We start from the raw sequence: 22,129 nt of genomic DNA, 5'->3' as shown, positions 1-22,129 counted from the left end.
ATTGTGTTCAGTGAAGATATTTAGTAAATTTCCTACCATAAATATCAAAACATATATATTTTTTTATTATTATGTATTGCTAAGAATTAGTTTAGACAACTTCAAAGGCGCTTTTCTCTTTTTTTTTTTTTTTTGCATCCTCAAATTTCAGGTTTTCAAATAGTTGTGTCTCCAAATATTGTCCGATCCTAATAAACTATACATCAATGAAAAGTTTATTTATTCAGCTTTCAGATTATGTATAAATCTCAGTTTTGAAAAATTTACCCTTAAAATAATGGTTTTGTGGTCCAGGGTCACAAATATGAATTTAAAATGTTTATTTCTGGGAAATTATCATAGTAAAAGATCCAAATGACATTCAGTATAATTTAAGTCATCAACCATTCGAATTTTAATTGAACAAACCTCCTGGTGATAACCATTTTTTTTTTTTAACTGAAAAGCACTGTTCCAAATTATTATGCACAGAGTTAAGTTATTTTATAGGTTATAGAAGAACTGAAAATGGACATTTGCAGCATTAGTTGGTCATGGTTACTGAAATCAAATGCCATTTCAATTAAAAACATCCTAACAGGGCAAGTAACATCTTAACATAGGACCCCTTCTTTGACATCACCTTTACAATTCTTGCATCCATTGAACTTGTGAGTTTTTGGAGAGTTTCTGCTTGAAATTGTTTGCAAGATGTCAGAATAGCCTCCAAGAGCTGCCGTTTTGATGTGTACTGCCTCCTACCCTCATAGATCATTTTACTTGAAGTCAGGGGAGGATGGTGGCCATAGCATGGGTTTCTCATCTTCTATGCACATAGCAGCCGATGACACAGAGGTATTCTTTGCAGCATGAGACTATGCATTGTCATGCATGAAGATGACTTTGCTATGGAAGGCACAATCCTATTTTGTACCATGGAAGAAAGTGGTCAGTCAGAAACTCTACATACTTTTCCGAGGTCATTTTTACACCTTCAGGGACCCTAAAGGGACCCACCCACTCTCCCCATGTTTCCGGCACAAAACATGACTCCGCCACCCCTTTGCTGAAGTCGCAGCATTGTTGGGACATGGTGGCTGTCCTCCTACCATCCACCACTAAATCCTTCTGGACTATCCAGAGTAGCACGATGCTCATCAGTAAACAAGACTGTTTGAACATTAGTCTTCATGTATTTCTGGGCCCTCTGCAACCATTTCTGCTTGTGAGCATCGGTTAGGGGTGGCTGAATAGTAGGTTTATGCACAACTGCAAGCCTCTGGAGGATCCTACACCATGAGGTTCAGAGGACTCCAGAGGCACCAGCAGCTTCATATACCGGTTTGCTGCATTGTAATGGCATTTTAGCAGCTGCTCTCTTAAACTGATGAATTGGTCTTTCAGACACCTTCCTCATTCTGCCTTTATCTACACCAGGGGTGACTAACCCTGCTCCTGGATATCGACTGTCCTGCAAAGTTCAGCTCCAACCCTAACCCTATACAGGACAGTCGATCGCCAGGAGCAGGGTTGGTTAACCCTGATCTACACAAACCCTTCTGTACTCTCAATCAGCCACAAATCTCTTCACAGTACAAGGATCACGTTTAAGTTTTCGTGAAATATCTAATGTTTTCCATACCTTGTCCAAGGCATTGCACTATTTGATGCTTTTCAACAGTAGAGGGATCCTTTTTCTTTCCCATATTGCTTGAAACCTGTGGCCTGCTTAATAATGTGGAACCTCCTTCTTAAATACTTTCCGTTTAATTGGACTCATCTGGCAAACTAATTATCACAGGTGTCTGAGATTCATTTTCAGTGATCCAAAGAGCCCTGAGACACAATACCATCCATGTGTGGGCATGTTTTTGTGACATATCAGGACACAGCTCTGTATAATGACATGGGTATGACACAGGTATTACAAGGAGAGGGTGATTTATGAGGACATAACCCATGTCCCCATTTTTCAAAATGCTTATAAACCATACAGAATGAGGTTTTTTTTTTGTTGAGAAAATAAAAATGCACAAAGTTTCCTGTGAGGGTTAGGGTTAGGTGTAGGGTTGGTGTAGGGCGATAGAATATACAGTTTTTACAGTATAAAAAACCATTACGCCTATGGGATGTCCCCACTTTTCACAAAAACAAACGTGTGTGTGTGTATATATATATATATATATATAGAATGGAATTAGAATTCTCACCATGTGACAGTGATGAAGATGATTATGATGTATGTCACATTGAGATCTTTCCAATGGTTTTAAAAGTATGATACTTATTGTCAGGAGAACAACGCTATGGAATTTCCCTAAAATTCATGATCTCTGGCTCATCCGTCTCCAGAAACATGATTAATGCCTTTTTTTTATATATAAGCGCTATGACTTCAAATTAGGTGGCGAGCTGAATAATTCATAAATTGCACTCTGATCCATCATGTGTTTATGTCTGATCTGTTCATACAGACACACACGTAATGTAATTCTAGCATTGAATATATAATGGATATGAACCTCACTCCTCTAGTGGTCAGCTCTTTATTTTTCTTTCTTGTGGGGAACTTCTTACAGAGCTTGAGTCAGATATTCATGACTCCACTTTAGCAGACCCAAGGAATTTTATTCAAACTATAGTGACGCATCTACGTGACTCATGCGTTCCAGAAAGGAAATGATACAGTAACTGTACACACTGAGGGCTTTTTTTTCTAAACCGAAGTCATGGGCTGGTATTCCCACCACAACAGGGGTTTACATGTTCTTTCACAAGTTTCACAACTCAGAAAATTTCCCGGCCTTCTGAAATCACTCCAGCACATTCAATACAAGAAACACCCCGACTCCGAATTGATGTCATTTGTTTTGTTTTTAATGTAAAAAATACTTTCACAGTGTCATATATAGACTATAAACATTATCGACAAGTGTTTCGGTTCACATATTTACAAATATAAAAATATATCTCTCTATATATTCACAAAATATACATATTTTCCCAACTCTTTGGCTTCAAAAATGTTATTAACGGTTTTGGTCCAGCTATCTTTGGGGTTCTTTTTCCATGTTGAACAGCACCACCGCTATCATGCCCTCGGGAGGAGCTCAGCTCTTCTTTTCCACTTTAGCCGCGTCCCATCGAGGGATTGGCGTCCTAGGATATGGGGGTCCCAGACCTTGAGACAGCACCTACAGCCTTTGCTGCTTTGCATTATGGGTAATGTTGTACTGAGGGCAAGACTATCTCCCACATAACTGGATGTCATCATACATCTGTTAAAAAAAAAACGAGAAAGACATAAATATAAACGATCTGGATCTATAAAATGATTTTCACTGGCTCACTATGGAATGTCAGATTCAGGAGCGGTTTCTCAAAGAAACTTACACAGTCTTCATCAGACACACACTCCTCATCGCTCTCCTCTGATTCGCTCTCTGGCATGGCTCTGAGCTCCTGGGCCGTCCGGGTGTACAGCTGCCTCTGGATCTCGCCGTTCTGTCGGCCGAAGGTCAGGTGGTACGGTGTGAATCCACCATAGGTTAGACTGTTAACATCAGCTCCCAGAGCAATGAGTGTGTGCACCAGATCCAGGTTCTGCAGGTCCACGGCCAAATGGAGTGACGTGCGGCCGCTACACTGCTCCTAAACGCAATAAGTCATACATTAGCTCTCTTTTCAAACACATATGAGAGTCATTTGTGAAGCTGGAGAGTGTTTTAAACTTATACCGTACCTTTGCGTTTACATCCGCCCCGAGCTGGACCAGCCTCTCCACCATTGAGAGGTAGTTATTAACAGCTGCTATATGGAGACACGTGTGTCCTGTAATTAAAAACAAAGCATTGTATATTAAAAAATGCTCTTTTATTAACTCAAAAACTTGTTTTTGTGATAAAAAAAGAATGACAGTGCTGCAATTGTACTCAAGACTGTGACTTACCGCTGTAGTTTGGGGAGCTGAGAATGGAGTGCAGATGCTGGGTCTGAATCTGAGTCAGTACTGAGAAGCAAGCTAGTGACCCTCTTTTGCAGGCGATGTGGAGGGCCGTGTTTCCACTCTGATCGACCAGCCGTGGATCACAGCCGGCCTTTAGCAGTCTGTCCACCATGTGTGGCTGTTCTGTGATGACGGCGAGATGCAGTGCAGTCTGCAGATGGAGGGTGGAGTTTAGTCTGGCTCTTATTTTGAGGTCAATGGTGTGTAGTAGTGAGTAGTTGTGTGTGAGAGCTCAATTACCTGTCTTTGGTTGTTCTGTCTGTTCAGGAACGGGTCGTTCTGACACTGTTTGATCATCTGGATGGCATAATCTTCCGCCTCGTGAATGATGGCAAGGTGAAGATACCTGGAAAATAATGTGGGAGGGTGTTTTTTTTAGAAAATATTTTAAGAACATTCTCAGAGGATGTGGTTTAGCAAAGGCACACACAGCACGAGCAGGCGGCGTTTCGCAAGAATGGAGTTTTTTAAGGTTATTTCCACCCAGTGTGGCTCCACACATCTGATACTTTATCTGCGCTTGGCCGCGCGCCAGGGACTTTCCTGCATGCGCACTCGGCTTCTCAAGCGCCGCCCACTTTGGGCGCTGCTCCAAGATTTGTTTACTTCCGCAGTTTAGCGATATTTCGCAAGTTTAACTTTTTGCATCACTTCTCTAAAACCTTATTGAACGCATGTTTTTTTTTTTTTCTGTTCACAATTACAAGCTGTAGACTCAAAATTGCTCAGTTGGTCCCAGTAGAAATTGTAAAAAAAATAATATACTTGTGTAGCTAGGCGAAGGGAATTTAACAATAAATGCATTGTTTCATTTAATGTAATCAACAACAATTTTAGAAACTCTAAACTAGGTTTTGGTCATAATTGTTGCAAGTTGCATTCAATTTGTTACTTTGTGCACTTTTTATATGTATATGTATATAAAAAAACTTGCATTGCATTATTTCTGTCTTTAAAATATATATATTATAATAATAATTACACTTACGTGTCTCCATCCTCAGTGACTTCTTGTGTCCAAGATTCACATGTCCCCTTTGGATTCGCAACCGGGTCTTCAAAACGCAAAATCTCCATCTCCTCCACAATTTTCATATACTCGTCCTCCTTTAGCGAATCCACGCCGCTGTCGACGCGCTCCTCCAGGTGTTGCATTTTCCCATTTTTCATATCCATTTCATCCATATCACAATCCTGATTGTTGCTCGTGCGTGCTCTGTGTACATCCATCGCGATGCTCACTGTATCGCAGTCTTCAGTGAAGTGCGTGGAGGGCGGCGCGACGCGCTTTTATAGCTGCGCCTCCGGTTCCATGCGGCTCATCGGGGGATTTCCATTCGCAGCTATCTTAACTCTGCTCTGAAAAGGGGAACTCGTAGCGGGCTTTTATTTAGAGAATTTCCCTCAAGATGACTCCGCGAAGTAAGAATGAAAACCAGTATTTTCCTATTACACATTCAAATGTAACCTACCTGGTAGAGGGCTACACAGTAAACCAAGCTCGCGGGAAAATGAATGACAAGAGAGCTCATGAATGAAAACCGTGAGGAAGGGGACTATTAATAATGCAGGAAATATATATGCAGCTAGAAATAGCACTTGAAATCAACTTTATTTTTGTTTGTTTGTTTTCATTATGAGGTACAGTGACCCTAAAAGTGATTGTTTTTGCATTATGTAACAAAGTAGGTACTAATTGTCATTTATTTTAAAGAAATAGAATATTTTTTAAGCTGAGCATTATATATATATATATATATATATATATATATATATATATATATATATATATATATATATATATATATATAATGGATATGTGTTTAGCTTGAAATGTGTTATATTTCTTTAAAATAAATGAAAAAAAAAATAATTTCAGATTTGCACATGTTTGTGGATGCTGTTAATGCGGTTATACTGCTATAGGACGCATGTGGGAACTTTCAGGGGAATTGCATTCAGACATTCACCAAAAATCACCTTGACACAAATTCTGTATCTGGGAAACACTTCCTTTTAAAAAAAGAAAAGCGTCTAGAATTCAGAATTCAGATCAATGGTTGCATGGTTGCATGTAATAACAAAAACTTGTGAAAAAGGAAAAACCCCAAAAGTAAATAAATAAATGAAACCTTAATGTGTTTGTTTGCTTTCAGATGCCACTTGCTTAGATTCAGAAATTCTTAGTGTGAATGTCCAAATACTCTTGGAGCCAGTCTTGAATTCCTTATGATGCAAATGTGTTTTTTATATACAGTGCATAAAATGTTCTACATTTAAAAAAAAAAAAAAACTTTTTCAGAATTAATCTATGAGTGTGAACATGGCTGAGTCAGTTTTAAGTAACTGAAGTGAAACATCCCACATGGAAGGCCCCTCGATGTTCCTCATGATGCAGGTTTGGGTGGTCCTCCATATTCCCCTGCACTTTTTTCTGGGGATCCCCCTTCAAACTTTCTAGCGGCACTCATCACATTTCACCATCTTTTTAGTATTTTCCATTACAAACAAATGAAAGCATTCAAACGCTGAATAAAAAGGGATGGAATTTTAACAATTTAACCTCAGAAATTGCTAGTAAATTTTACAGATAATTTCACAATGAGTTAAACGTGACATTTTGAAGTAGAAAGCAGTTTCCTGTAAAACATGCTTTTCTATTGTTACAGTGGAACTAATTTACACTTATTTGCATGACAGAAAATATGCATTTGCCTTCTTTTCAGTAGAGAACAAAGGCATGAACTGCAGTCTGGTTTCATATCAACCTCTTCAAACAGAGCTAGACAAACAGATAGGCCAATAAAAAAACTGCTACAGAAACTCCAAGTAAATGAAGCTTGAATTAATACGATACTGTCTGCTTTACCTTTCTTCACCTGCGACATTTGCACTGGAAACCACTGTAGCTCTGTTTGCATACAGGAGGAGCCATAACATAGCAACTGTTTCTAGCAACAGCGCTTATGTCACTGTGGCGAAACCGTGACATGCATCAAGATAGTCACACCTTGCAGTGTTCTGCTTGGTTTGTTATGAAGCAATTGAAATGAATAATTGAAATGACGCTTATGAATTCCAAACATTGTTTCATAAGTAGGAGTTCAGCGAAAGGAGAGTCACACACGAACATTCCCTGAATTGTTACAGGTTTGAACTTGAATGCACATACTGTTCCAATTGGAAAATTTGGATGCAGTCCATGTTTGTCTTGCTGTACTGAATGTACGGTATGCGTGAAATGTTTCTAAAAGCCTCGGTCTGTTTTTCATGCATATGCAGAGGATTTAGTTGTGTTCTGAATGGAGGGAGTTTTGGGAGGTCCAGGTGTGGGACGACAGTTTGGCCCACTATTCTTAGTCTGACAACGCTTTAAAGATCAGCGCGTGGGCTGCTTTACTCTGGGGTAGACCTCTTCTTAGCCTGAACACTGAGTCACAGTCCAGCTTCTGTCTCTGAGACTCTCTGCACAAGTCCACGAATAAACACTGAGCGAGAATCCTGAGAAGGTTTGAGTGTGTACACATACCAGGAAAACCCTTAAAACCCCACTCGTTTCAGAACCTGCTGTGTGAGATCCACCTACGCGTCTCCTCCTAACGACCAACCAGTTTCAATAGCCATGTGTTTGAATGTTTTGTTACTAAAGGTAATTAATTGTCACTTTTTTTTAATTCGTATGGAATGTAGAATGACAAGTTACTTTTGTGTCGCTTTTTCACGCTGTCAGCTGACAAAGTGCAGAAGGGGCTTGCACGGATTTAAAAAAATATGTATTCTTATTTTTTATTTGTACATGAGGAACAAAGGGGTTTTGTTAGAATGAACAAATTAATTAATGCATAATAATTATCAGCAGTAGGATTAGCCGTAGTTGTCTTCATCAGTAATAGTAGTATTATTATTAAAATATGCACATAATGAAAAGCTGAACTGGAAATTAAAAATGAAATTTAGCCTTTATTGAATTTTACAATAAATGCATGAGAAAGGAGGTTTTGATTGTTTGTAAAAGAAATAAATGACACAAAATGTTTTTATTCATATTGCATAAAAAGTTGAATTGGAAAATATACATCTATTTTATTATTTTTGTTCATTTTATGCAGGAAGGGTATACTGTAAAAAATGGCCGTGAATTGAATGGTAAAAGACTGTAAAAATGCTGAAGTAAAAACCTGTTAAATGGTTAACGGTTAAATTCCCCTACTATAGATAGTGAATTACCGTTAATTGACATTCCCAGAATTCCCTGCTTTTTATTTCAAATTTGATGTTTTTTATTATTATTATTATTTTTTATATATATAAATCAAATAGCAAATATCAAATAGTTATGTTTCTTCTTAGTTTTTTTTTTAGGTTTGTGTGTTACACCAGATGTTATTGGTTGTTTTGCTTTGGTTCATCATGTGACTTTCTCATCAAAACCTGCATTTGGTAGAAAAAGATTTCAGTAGGTTGGTATATTAACATTATATCAGTTAATGAAATTACGGTACTTAACTGTAAATTTAAGTTAAAACTGTGAAACCTAAAATGTTGCTATATTTTATTTTATTTTTACAGTAAATTTTACTGAATGTTTTTACAGTGTAGGTTTTGTTTGTTTGTAAATAATAATAAATTATTATTATTATTATTATTATTATTATTATAAACAATGACTAAAATGTTGTATTGGCAAATGTACATTCTTTTTTTGTTCATTTTGTTCGTCAACTGTGGGGAAGGGGAAGTTTTGTTTTTTTTTGTAAATAATAACAATAACATAACAACCATTATTATTATTATTATTATCATTATTATTATACACGAGTAAAAAATTTAATTGGAAAATTTTAATCAGTTTTATTCTTTTTTGTTCATTTTGTACATCAAATGCATGAGGAAAGGGGAGGTTTTGTTTATTTGTAAATAATAATAATAAATTATTATTATTATTATTATCATAAACAATTAATAAAAAGTTGAATTGGAAAATGCACATAAATGTTGATCTTTTTTGTTCATTGTGTACGTCAGCTGTTGGGAAGGGTAGGTTTTGTTTGTAAAAAATAATATATAACAAAAAATATTATTATTATTATTATTATTATTATTATTATTATTATTATTATTATTATTATTATTATTATTATTATGCGCATTAAGTGAAAAGTATAGCATCAGTTTCTTTGGGTGTTTTTTTGCATTTGATTTTTTACATGTACTTTTCTTTGTCAAAATATTTTCCAATCCTAAAATGTCACCTTTAATTTCAGGTTTAGTTTGCTTTACACATATTTTCTCACATCATGCACAACACATCAGTGTGAACGCACCACACTTGCACATTAAGCACATAGATGTTCAAGACAGTTTGTCATATTTTCTAAACGTACAGCAGTTTCCTGTAAATATGGTGTGATGATGCAAAATGGACTAAATGAGCATCGGTGACGCAAATCTGATCTGCACACTGTTTTTTGAGTATTCTCTGTACGTGACACAACAAAACCCAGCGGCCTTTTCCACACTTTTACGCCTGCCATCCATCTTCATATGAGTCAGCAAGAGCAGATCTTATGTTTTGTGTAAGATACAATATAAAGGTCTTCGTATTTGTCAATTGTTGTTATGAAGGAAAACATTATACAGTAAGTGCTGTAAGTGATGCAGTGTGGAGCAAAGGTCACAGAGACTTTCCATTCACAGGGTCTCTACAAACATATCTGCAGATTTTGAAGATGCTAGTTATAGCCTACAACTTAAAAATCAACATAAAATCATATTTTGTACAATGTGTGATACAATTTTCATATAGTTGTATTGTGTGCGTGTATATAATGTTTAAGCTATACCTGTTTGGATTTGAAATGGTTTTAGTGTGTAAGAAAGTAAGTAGGCTAATAATAATTTCACAATATAAGTTTAATTTCAGTCTTTACATTCACACTAGACTTACAGCAGCATCAAAACAGTGAGCCATTTTGAGACTTCAAAAGATTAAGTAAAAATCATTATATATTACACCACAATCCCTTACGCAAAGAAAATATTTCTTTTTATATTAATAATCAATATATTAAATTATTTGATGTATATTAAAAATGTATTACATTTCATATTGTATTACCATAGTACAATATATTAAATAATAAGGAACTCCCACTTTTCATGTATACTAAAAATATGTGATAATTTATTTGTATATAGTATAGTAATGTATAGTAATGTCATTTTGTATTCAGTAATTCACAATATATGTTCAGGTGATAAGATATGGTACAGTGTATAAATATATTTAACATATTTACTATAGACAATCACATTTATAAGCGAACATGCATTATATGTACACAGTTATGAAGAAAATATATACATTGTGATATTTATCCATATATCTGTAGCTATATTTGTTAACATTATTTAAAGCTGTAGTAGGGAACTTTTGTAAATATATATTTTTTACATATTTGTTAAACCTGTCATTATGTCCTGACAGTAGAATATGAGACAGATAATCTGTGAAAAAAATCAAGCTCCTCTGGCTCCTCCCAGTGCTCCTATTGCCATTTGCAGAAACTCCATCGCTCCCGGTAAGAAACAACCAATCAGAGCTGCGGTCCGTAACTTTGTTTGTGTTCAAAATGTAGAAAAATGTATATAATAAGAGAGTACACCATGAATCCGTTTTCCAAACCGTGTTTTTAGCTTGTCCTGAATCACTAGGGTACATCTATAATAAGTGTTTATATTCGGACTATTTTAGATTGCTTCGCGGATACCGCGGCGGAGTAACCCAGTACCTTTGTGATTCTTCATAGACATAGTCTATGAACTATGTCATAGAGAGAAGTAGTTCTGGCTACAATGTTCTTCCACAAGACGCAAGCAGTTCTGTTTATTAACTGCTAGAGCGTCAAAAGTTCCCTACCGCAGCTTTAACTACATTAGTTAACAAACTAACATTGAAAAATACTGTAAAAATGAAAAAAGAAACTATATCCACTCATTCATATTAAAGGGTTAGTGGCAAAGTTGACTTCATACGTAATTCCACTGGAACTGCTTCACATTACATTTTAAATATGTGACCCTAGACCACAAAACCAGTCCTAATTTTTGAATAAATAAATAAGAATAAATAAGCTTTGCATTGATGTATGGTTTATTTTGGGCAACATTTGGCCGAGATACAACTAATTGAGGGTGCAAGTAAAATCTAAATGTTGAGAAAATCACCTTTAAAGTTGTTCAAATGAATTCTTATCAATGCATATTACTAAAAAAAAGTTTTGATATATTTACAGTTGGAAATTTACAAAATAACTTAATGCGACTTAAGACTGGTTTTGTGCTCCAGGGTCACATGTTATTATTTTTCTTACAAAAATGCATCGATTCGCTACAGGAAGCCTTTGTTCATCCCCCAGAGTCGTTTGAGACACTTTTATTATAGATGGGCACTTTTTATTTAACTTCTTTTGGACTGATGCATGCAATACCCGCTGAGTGCCATTAAACAACTTGAAATATCAAAGACATTTTTTCATATATAACTCCAACTGGATTCGTCTGAAAGAAGAAAGTCATATAGACCAAGGATGACTTCAGGGTGAGTCATTTATTTTCATTTTTGGGTGAACTAACCCTTTAATTGCAACATACATTATTAAAATCCAAAGTTTCATCTTTTAATATTAATTAATGGACCTAGGCTAACATAGACTAACAATAAGCAGTTGAATTTGTATTAAATAACATTAGCAAAGTTTATTAAACACTGTAACAAATGTATTGCTCATTTTTAGTTCATTTTAATTAATGCATGGATTAATGTTAACCAATCAACCTCAATGTAAAGTGCTACATATTATACATAAAATACTCAGTTGATTAAGTTATGTATGTCAAATCCTATTTTTCCACCATGTTGCCATGCCTTTAACATGACATCTAACTGTCCAAAACTTCTAATAATATTTGTTTGCAATAAACACTTTTTCTTATACAATCACATATTTTATATATAAAATGTTTAGCTATGCAAAAAAAAAAGTGTTAAAACGTTTATGAATATGTCTTATACCTGTTAAACCTGTTAACTATATATACAGTGGGGATCGAAAGTTAGGACACCCTTTGCAGAATCTGTGAAAATGCGAGTAATTTTCAAAAAATAAGAGAGATCATACTAAATTCATGTTATATTTTATTTAGTACTGTCCCGAGTAAGATATTGTACATAAAAGATATTAACATGTAGTCCACAAGACAAAATAAATGCTGAAATTATTAAAATAACCCCACTCAAAAGTTTGGGAACCCTTGGTTCTTAATACTCTGTTCTGTCACCTGATGATCCTCGGCTGTCTTTCTGTTTTGTGATGGTTGTGCATGAGTCCCTTGTTTGTTCTGAACAGTTAAACTGAGCAGATTCTTCAGAAAATTCTTTAAAGTCCTGCAGATTCTTCAGTTTTCCAACATCTTTACATATTTGAACCCTTTCCAGCAGTGACTTTATGATTTTGAGATACATCTTATCACACTGAGGACATTTGAGGGACTCAAACACAACTATTTAAAAAGGTTCAAACATGCACTGATGCTCCAGAAGGAAACAAGATGCATTAAGAGCTGGGGCTGAAAACTTTTGAACACGATGAAGATGGCCAAATTTGTCTTATTTTGTTGAAATATATTTTTTTTCCATTTATTTCTTCCCTTCGTAAGCAACAGAAGATACTTGTATGTTTCCCTGTACACATATTAAGTACAATTTACCTTGATCTTCAAATTCCAAAAGTTTTCACCCCTCCGCTCTTAATGCATCTTGTTTCCTTCTGGAGCATCAGTGAATGTTTGAATCTTTTAAAATAGTTGTGTTTGAGTCCCTCAAATGTCCTCAGTCTGAAAAGATGTATCTCAAAATAATAAAGTCACTGCTGGAAAGGGTTCAAATATGTAAAGATGCTGGAAAACTGAAGAATCTGCAGGACATTAAAGATTTTTCTGAAGAACGCTGCTCAGTTTAACTGTTCAGAACAAACAAGGGACTCATGCACAACCATCACAAAACAGAAAGACAGCCGAGGATCATCAGGTAACACACAGTATTAAGAACCAAGGGTTCCCAAACTTTTGAGTGGGGTTATTTTAATAATTTCAGCAATTGTTTTGTCGTGTGGACTAAATGTTGATATCTTTTATGTACAATATCTCACTCAGGACAGTACTAAATAAAAAATAACATGCATTTAGTATGATCTCTCTTATTTTTAGAAAATTACTATATTTTCAAAGATTCTGCAAGGGGTGCCCAAACTTTCGATCCCCACTGTATATATGTCTAAATTGTCCTCCAATTTTTTAAGTATCAGTATAGCCATAAATGGTCCATGCACATTGCTGTATATAGAAAAATATAAGCACATGTTTTACATGTATGGAAATTTATTATTTAATATATTATATTTTATTTGCCAGTTTATTTCAATATTTTTTGTTTTGTGAGGGATGGTAAAGGCCATGTCTTTTTGAGAGTGTCTCATTCACAGCATTCTGGGTCATATTCACTGTTTTCTCTGTTGGGTTTGCAGCAGCCACAGCATAAAGAAAGCATACTGATGCTGGAAACAGTCCTCTCTGGGCTACAGAAGATGCATTGTATCAAAACCAAATCACCAGCCAAGTTCAACACACAAAGGTAACCTATATCACTGATGTCTAACATCTGTGCTCACATCCACTCGCTCTCACTCTTGACAGATGAGGAAACCTGTTCGGTCACAGGTTGAGCCGTGGGCTGAAGAGAGCAGCAGCCGCCTGAAGAAAACAATCAGGCAATGCGATATTGAAGGACAGTAAGTTTAAATCATGTATACTGTACAGTGCTTAGGTTTTACCTGAGATGACGTAAACATAAGCTCTAGTGTTGGTCATCATGAACACGACAGGTGAGCATGAAGACCTCCATTCAGGCTGATGACTGGACAGGAGATACTGACTGGAGTTTGCTGGACAACACAAAACATGTAGAAGTCACTAGAAATCCATAGCCGCCCATATTAGATTTTTTTTAAAAAAACGTCAATAACTATTGTTTTGTTAACTGAAGGGTTTATCTTTTACTACCTGGAAGCAAAAAAACAATTATTGATTAATTAACGTTAAATTAACTGTATTAACACTTCTAGTTACTTTTAATAATCATTTTTACAAAAACGTTTTAAAACAAGCAGTGTTTTCAGTTACAGCAGAAAAGCCAGAGGAAATGTCTTACAGATATAGACAATATTGGGCCTTGGAGTAAAAAAAAAAAAAAAGTCAGAGAACCACTGCTTTAGATCATGATTAAATTAGTTATAAATTAATTGACCTGTAGATGAAGCACTTTGGGAAGCCATTGTGGGATGGCGATGTCAGTCTTTCGAGATATGAGTGAATCTTTTTCGAATGTTGCACAAATGCATCTATTCCTTAACATTTAAAAGATGCACTTTTGAGATTTGTTTCAACAGTAGTGAAATATACTAATTTGACTAATACAACTGTTTTCAGCTGACTTCTGGTCAGTATGATTCTGTCAGTATCATTCTGTCAGTATGATTAAGCACATGCAGGTGGAATTTTAGCAGAGGAAAAATAGCCTCATTACAAGTCATGCTGACGCCTCTTTATCATTTTCATCATTCATTCTTTATCATCAATCATCTTCTTGAACTTTCAGAATATATATTTAAGCCCAGTGTGGGCTTCTCGGGACAAAGGCCATATCAAATTTGAGCTGCATGATGAAAATAAGTAACAGAAAGGAATGAGTGAGTGATTTTGATTTGATTGAAACTTTTTAATGGCGGTGTATATTGTGAGGACTTTGCAGTGCACTGTTGGTTTTATTTGTTTATTTTTTTTAAAAAAAAGGGACAATACACATTAATCAACATGAGCAAACAAGTCCACCATGTAAATGTGCCAGATTTAGTCATTCAGGCAAATTTTCATCTGCAGTCCCTCGCAGGTTGATGGTAAGAAACATAATCCACAAACACACAAAGCAGAAACAAACATATTACAAAAACCAAAATACAATTAAAAAAATTAAGAAAATAAAAAAAAACATTAGCCTACTTCAAATTATGAGGTCATATTTGATTATCCAATAACCACCCTTTTACAGATTCAGAAAAAAGAGCAAGAGATCTAATATTTCTTAATTCTATGTGTATAGTATTCCAAGTATGTACTACTCTATAAGAAAATACTGATTGCCCAAAAGTACTTCTTCTATGTGGTATTATACAGTTCCCCAACTTAAAAACCCATATTTAGTTAGAATTTCACAATGATTATATGAATTAGATATTTTATCAAATATTTTATAAAGCCTGCTTATAGAGTCTTTCGATTGATTGCAAAATAGAAAGGTTTTGCCTGATAAAACACATTAGTCTCAATGTAAGGAATGTGAATGAATGAATTGTGAATGCTATATGTTTGCAGACAGCGCTCTCTGTTGGTTGAAACTCAAGTTTATATACACTCAAGGCATTAACTTAAATTCCATTTAGGCGCATTCACATCTCAGGACGCTGAACTAAAAGCCTTATTTTTCTAGAAATGTGCTGGCCGGGATTTCTCCATTACCTAAACTGTACGAGTTTTGGTTTTGTTTTCCAATTGATTTGCATTCTAAAGTCCTTATACAGTGTATATAGCAGTCCTACGCATATTTGCAAGTAGGTGCGTTACTCCGTTGATGTGACCGTTCTACATAGATCCCACCCTCTCGTGGGCCACGATTGGTCGATTAAATACGATGCCTGCACGCTATTGGTCAAACCGCTTTTCAGTCATTACTTTCAGCAAGCATTAAAACAATACGAAAACAAATCCAAACCCGGACATTTTACGCAATTTAGAAATCCTGGCCAGGACATTTTCAAAGAGAGGACGTATGATCAACTTGAATTACATTTGTTTTAAGTATGTTTTCTTTATTTGACCCTTTAACTCTAGAACAATCTATTCTAATTCTATTTTAACGATTTGTTTTCTTTTTTATACATAAAAAAACATGACTTTTACTTTATCTATTTGTTTTCTAACTGCTTGTTTTCTATAAAAAAAAGACTGCTCACACTATTCTTTTCTGTTTGAATCTTGTGTTGATTGTGATTGCTTCCATTGTCCTTATTTATAAATTGCTTTGTAAGCGTCTGCTAAATGATTAAATATAATGTAAATGTGTTTAAATCTACTAATACATTGTTGCCTGACAGAAAATAACACAGATATATATAAAAGCGTGTGTGTGCGTATAGTGAGTGATGCTTTTGCAATTTTAGTACGCCATTCAAATTAAAATACTACATATCCCATCATGCACCGGATTATGCGTAAACAGAATCTGACCAATGAGTTTACAGGATTAATGAAGTCACATGTCTAGCAGCCTGATGATTGGTCATCCAGGACTCCATGTTTGAAACGTGATTTTCTTCTCCGGCCGGTGCCGTCGTCTACATCTCAGTGGGTTGTTTACTGTATCAAATATTTCATATAGGATGCCAGTTCACCCGCGAGATAGAAAAGAGAATAGCCACGAAGAAATGGACGTGGACTATCCCGAGCAAGAGGCCAGCAGCTCCGACGAAGAGGACTCGGTGAGCTCGAGCGCGTCTGAAGATGGAGACACTTCAGGTAACGTCACAGAAGGACACTGCACGAGCCTTCTGTTTTGTCTGTGTGTGAGAGTAACACCAGGGTGATGTTCTTGCAGACATGGATGATGAAGACTGTGAAAGAAGGCGCATGGAGTGTTTGGATGAGATGACTAATCTTGAGAAGCAGTTCACAGACCTGAAGGATCAGTAAGTGATGTCATGAAAACCTGCCTTGTGGCCCTGGAGCACAAAAAAACAGTCTTAAGTAGCACGTGTTTATTTGTAGTTATAGCCAACAAATCATTGCATTTTTCTTTGATGCAAAAAAAATCATAAGGATATTAGGTAAAGATCATGTTCCATAAAGATATTTAGTTAATTTTCTAGCGTAAATATATCAAAACTAATTTTTTGATTAGTAATATGCCTTGCTAAGAACTTCATTTGGACAACTTTAAAAGCGATTTTCTTAGTATTTAGATTTTTTGTTCCCTCAGATTACAGATTTTCAAATATTGTCTGATCCTAACAAACCACACACCAATGGAAAGCTTTTTTTTATTCAGCTTTCAGAAGATGTATAAATGGTTTTGTGGTCCATGGTCACAGATTTCATGTAAAGACTCGAAATACTCAGCCGGTATGTTATGTCCCTCTTTAGTTTGTATAAGGAGAGACTGAGTCAGGTGGATCTTAAACTGCAAGAAGTGATTGCTGGCAGTGCTCTGGAGTACCTCGAACCCCTGGCCACCCTGCAGGAGAACATGCAGATCCGAACCAAAGTCGCAGGTCAGCTCCAGACAAACATACTGTTTGTTTAAAGGCATTACTGAAGTATTTAATCTCTGTAGTTTACAGGATATGTCATCGTGTTTGTTTGTTATATTACACTGTAAAGCAGGGGCCTTCAACCTGTTTCAGGTCAGGAGTATTGCATTTAAAGCTTGGCCTATAATGTACTGTAGTATCATATCACTGTAATATATTTACATACAATTATAATACTTACATTAAACAATGACAGTAACAGATGACCTTGGTTAACTGGTTGTAGATGTTGGTCAAATGCTTGGTTTTGTAAGATGTTTTTGAAAGTCTGTTAAGCTCATCACAGCCGTATCTATTAGATCAAAAATAGAGTTATAACAGTAACATTATTACATTTTCAAATGGTTTTTTTTAAATAAAAAAATGTAACGTCTCCTACTTCTAGCAGAGCTTTGTTTTAGGCGCAGCACACAGTGATGCATTTTAGCTTGCTCATGTTTATTATTTCAGGGATCTACCGTGAGCTCTGCTTGGAATCTGTTAGAAACAAATACGACTGTGAGATGCAAGCAGCCAGCCAGCATTGGGAGGTAAAATTCACCGCCCCCAGGTCAACATCTGTGGTGGTCTTCTCTTGCTTAAACACTGCCCTGCTTCTTTAATCTGTTCGATTTCTCACCGAGGTTTAATGTTCAATATCCATGACGTGTTTCCACAGAGTGAGAAGCTCCTGCTTTTCGACACGGTTCAGGGTGAACTGGAGGAGAAGATCAGACGACTGGAGGAGGACAGACACAGTATTGATATAACTTCAGGTAAATACAGATGGCAAACTGTAAATGTAAACATCTGATTCACTTATAATTCGTTGATGTGCTTCTGCACCAGAACTGTGGAATGATGGTCTGCAGTCTAAGAAGAATAAAAAGAAGGATCCCCTGAGTCCTGGAAAGAAGAAGAAACCTGTGGTTGTGTCCGATATCCTTTATGTAGTAACTAGTGCTGCACATCTGAAGGCATTTGCTTTATTGCTATAACATTGGTTTCCTGAGCCGTCCCACGACCATACATTGTTTACATGCTGCAAGACCTGGATATACTTGAAGACTGGACTGCCATAAGAAAGGTTATTTCACATCAACTCTTTATTTATTTGGATTTCTTATATCATTCGGATCTCAGTTTTTACAGGTTAAACATCTTAATAATAATCTGCAAATTAGTCATTATTGCTATAAGCATTAAATTGGCTGACATGGTGTTGAAGATCATTGCTTTAAAGACAAATCCTGGTGCATCCTGCAATATTAGTTTCCATTAATAAACGACTTGGTTTTCCATAGGCAATGGCTTCAGTGGGTCCTCATAGAGTAAAAGTAGATGGTAAGTAGGCCTGTCGCAATAATCAATCTTTTTGCTTATCGCACACTATATGTACATAACCTCAAGTCATTTTCAGTGATGCAGTATATTGCCTGTTATATAATGCCGCCATGTTTTTTGCATTCCACTTGCACCTGTGTCCTTTGCAGCTTCTTGTACATAACGTGGTGCAGTCATCATGAGGGGCTAGTTCAAATTAAAAAGTGCTTCTACTAAAGTAGTATAGTGTGCACCCTTCATTTAACACATAGTGTTCCTGTAGCTCAATTGGTAGAGCATTGCACCATCGATTCCCCGGGAACACATGATGGGTAAAAATGTATAGCCTGAATGCACTGTAAGTCGCTTTGGATAAAAGTGTCTGCTAAATGCATAAATTTAATTTACAGAGAAAAGAAGGCCATGTTCTAAATATTCGTAGGAATTGATTGTTCGTTGTCATTTGAAAGTGTGTACCAAAGAAGGATTTTGAGCATTGTTTTGTTTTATATTTTTGTGTGTAAAATTTCTGTATCAGCCTGTAAAGACTGAAAAGCACTTCAGGTCTCTGAACTTTGTGTATATCAGCTCCTTTGAAAGCAGAACGACAGCATCATGTTGCCCGATCAGAGGATGGACGCCTGTTCTATGACAACAAATGGTACAGCCGAGGTCAGGCCATATGTATCAACAGGAAGGACGAGTACCCCACCAGGTGTGTGTGTGCGTGTGTGTGTTTACACATATGGGTGATTCAGCAACTTTTCTGTCCCCAAGAGTAATTTATCTTCTAAATTGCTTTATAAAAAAGAAAAGAAATCTAGATTATTTTTAAATGACTACTTTTATTCATCAAGGACACATAATTTTTTACTTTCTCTAAAACAAAACAAAAAAACATAAAAAAAAAAAAATTATTTATATATATAAAGCTGGCCAACTGTTTCCAACATTGATAATAATAATAAGAAATGTTTCTTGAGCAGAAAATTATCATATTATGATTTCTAAAGGATGCTGAAAATTCATCTTTACTATAACAGTAATAAATTGCATTCTAAAAAAACAAAAACCATTTTAAAATTAATAATATTGCGGTTTAATGTATTTTTGAACAAATTAATAAAGCCTTGGTGAGTATATGAGGCTTCTTTCAAAAACACAACAACATTTTTGTACTATGATTACATAGTTGATACAATTTAAATTCTTTTTCATTTCACTTATTTGGACATTTTTTGTGTTAAATTGTTAAATTTGGCAGAATGTCTATTTTTGGGCTTGTCCCCCATGCCATTGTAAAAAAAGTATTCTTTTAACTTTGCATAAGAACTTTTAAAACATTTTCAATTATTTCTTTTTTTTTTTAGCTGTTTTGTCTCATTTTATAGAGTTCAATTTACAGAGTTTCATAGGGTTGCCATATATTTATACAAATAATTACAAAGTAAATCTGTACATGGTATTACATTTTTTTTCTGAGGTGCTTATTGACATTACGTGGAAAGCATTTTTTTAAATAACAAAGAATCACGTTATAGTCTAGTTACCATGATATGAAATGTTTTAAAGCACAATCCCGTTCATTTAAAGAAGGGTATGATGGAAATGAGAAGTGATGGCAGTTTACAGATCAAAAAGTTCAATCATTTTAGGATCTACACCATCAAAACGTTACTCTTTTACGTTAAATTCTTTGCTTTTTTATTTCCTCCAGTGCCACGATAACCACGATTAACCACGATGAGGTTTGGTACAAACGTCTGGATGGCAGCAAATCAAAGCTTTACATCTCTCAGCTCCAGAAAGGCAAATACACTATAAAACACTCCTAAAGATCCTCCTCCGTTCCACGCCGCTCTCCGTTTGTCACCATATCGACTCGTTCATGCTGGATGCTCTTACATGCATGCATCACATGTTTGCACTTCCTAAGCTCCAGCTGCTAAACAAACACCTGTTCGCCAAGGAAAAGTGAAAGTGTGTGCCTTGATGACAAGGACGAGCCAGTAAAGCCTTGTTCAAAGCAGAAGCCCAGCTCATTGGTATTGCTGATACTTGGACACATGACGATTTCCATGCTTTTATGAAATACAGAGTTTGATTTACGGAGCATGTCTCAGTGTTCTGCAGTGAGTTCGTGCCATGTGTCCTGTTCTGTGTCTGTGAGATGCATAATGTTTTAAAACAACAGAACGGTCCACGAAGTGTTATTTTTGTACTTGTTCTAAAAAAAAAAAAAATAGACAACTTGTGAACTCACTTTAAAAGTCTATAAAAATGTATATAGCAGTATTTAGGAGATTGTCTTAGTTTAGTATTAACGTAACAGGGCTTGTGCAAGTCATGTATTCGTTTTGTAACGATTATTATTTTCTGTTAAACTAATCAAATGTAGCATATTCTGAGCCTTTGATCAAATATATGATTCATGTCAGGCTATATTTCTGGTAAATATTGTATTTTTGGATTGCCCAGAAAGAGATTCGTGAAAGCCTTCAACAGTTGTGCTGAATGATGTTGTATCAAATAGTCACATTCATTTTACGGTGTCTTAGCACTTGAGTGGTTTCTAAATGTTAAGTGAGTTGCATGATTTGACTTAGTTCATCATTTAATTTCTTTGTTACTGATTTAAAAATGCTTTAATTGATGCAATACCAAACACTACACCATTCCTGACAAAAGAGCCATGTCTTCTGGACATCACAGAGCCACAAAAGTCCAACACATCCATTTAATAAAATCTCTTCAATCAGTACGGAGTAAATCATATCTGAGTATTATGTGACTGATGCAACATTTTTTTGAAGCAAATAAAGAGTTCTGACTGGACTGTGGATTCACAGACTGTAATTATATTGCTTTATTTGACACTGGAGTTTCTGTTCGGTTCTCAGTGGAAATATCATATTCTGTTATAAAGGTGATTTTGCATGGTATTGTGTTGTTTTTGTATTTGTCCTGTCGACCTGCTCGAATGTTTCCCAACCTTCTTTTACAAACACCAAATCAGAAATATGTCCCTTTTTATTTGTACGTGATATTATTCAACATTAAAATCAGGTTCATTGTAGTTAAACCATAACTAAATATTCACGTAAATAACATAAAATATACAAAAACATAAACATTTTATTTCATACAGTGTTCAAGATCAATATTTATTAATGTTTATTTGGTTTAAGAATGTACAAAAAAAAGATTTTTTTAACTATATTGCCATATTTTATTTATTTATCTGAATTAACATTTTACAGTATATTATTTAAAACATTACTTAAAAGATACTATGAGTTAAACAGACTAGCAAATACAGCTTTCCTAAAAATATATTTGTCTGAGGAACACTGGGAATGAAACA

At 35.4% G+C, this 22,129-nt stretch overlaps 2 protein-coding genes across 2 annotated transcripts; one reads left to right on the top strand and one right to left on the bottom strand.

The window, feature by feature from the left end:
• Positions 1 to 2,834: 2,834 nt before the first annotated feature.
• On the bottom strand, positions 2,835 to 5,269 carry LOC113121166 (NF-kappa-B inhibitor alpha). Its single transcript, XM_026291433.1, has 6 exons — positions 4,974 to 5,269; positions 4,226 to 4,331; positions 3,929 to 4,136; positions 3,722 to 3,810; positions 3,373 to 3,630; positions 2,835 to 3,257 (listed from the first exon to the last, which is right to left on the bottom strand). The coding sequence occupies exons 1-6, from the start codon at positions 5,213 to 5,215 to the stop codon at positions 3,225 to 3,227; spliced, it is 936 nt and encodes a 311-aa protein (XP_026147218.1). The 5' UTR covers positions 5,216 to 5,269; the 3' UTR covers positions 2,835 to 3,224.
• A 10,556-nt stretch (positions 5,270 to 15,825) lies between these two features.
• On the top strand, positions 15,826 to 21,707 carry brms1lb (BRMS1 like transcriptional repressor b). The gene is made up of 11 exons (XM_026291432.1): positions 15,826 to 15,955; positions 16,536 to 16,672; positions 16,752 to 16,842; positions 17,297 to 17,424; positions 17,914 to 17,993; positions 18,122 to 18,218; positions 18,292 to 18,381; positions 18,465 to 18,529; positions 18,747 to 18,786; positions 19,354 to 19,480; positions 20,483 to 21,707. Exons 1-11 carry the CDS (start codon positions 15,927 to 15,929, stop codon positions 20,598 to 20,600), a joined length of 1,002 nt encoding a protein of 333 aa, XP_026147217.1. The 5' UTR covers positions 15,826 to 15,926; the 3' UTR covers positions 20,601 to 21,707.
• Positions 21,708 to 22,129: the final 422 nt, after the last annotated feature.

This window comes from Carassius auratus, chromosome 20 (genome assembly GCF_003368295.1).
Source record: "Carassius auratus strain Wakin chromosome 20, ASM336829v1, whole genome shotgun sequence".
Classification (NCBI taxonomy): Eukaryota; Metazoa; Chordata; class Actinopteri; order Cypriniformes; family Cyprinidae; genus Carassius; species Carassius auratus.
The sequence above is the reverse complement of the archived record's forward strand: the minus strand, read 5'-3'. Positions and strand labels throughout refer to the sequence as shown.

Excerpts from the sequence above, each read along its gene's own strand:
- brms1lb (XM_026291432.1), top strand. The coding sequence starts at position 15,927 with ATGATCAACTTGAATTACATTTGTTTTAA. Across the intron at positions 17,425-17,913 it reads GATCCGAACCAAAGTCGCAG|GGATCTACCGTGAGCTCTGC; the intron begins GTCAGCTCCAGA and ends TTATTATTTCAG. Across the intron at positions 18,530-18,746 it reads ACTGGACTGCCATAAGAAAG|GCAATGGCTTCAGTGGGTCC; the intron begins GTTATTTCACAT and ends GGTTTTCCATAG.
- LOC113121166 (XM_026291433.1), bottom strand. The coding sequence starts at position 5,215 with ATGGATGTACACAGAGCACGCACGAGCAACAATCAGGATTGTGATATG. Across the intron at positions 3,811-3,928 it reads CAGCTCCCCAAACTACAGCG|GACACACGTGTCTCCATATA; the intron begins GTAAGTCACAGT and ends TTTTAATTACAG. Across the intron at positions 3,258-3,372 it reads GTGTGTCTGATGAAGACTGT|ATGTATGATGACATCCAGTT; the intron begins GTAAGTTTCTTT and ends TTTTTTTAACAG.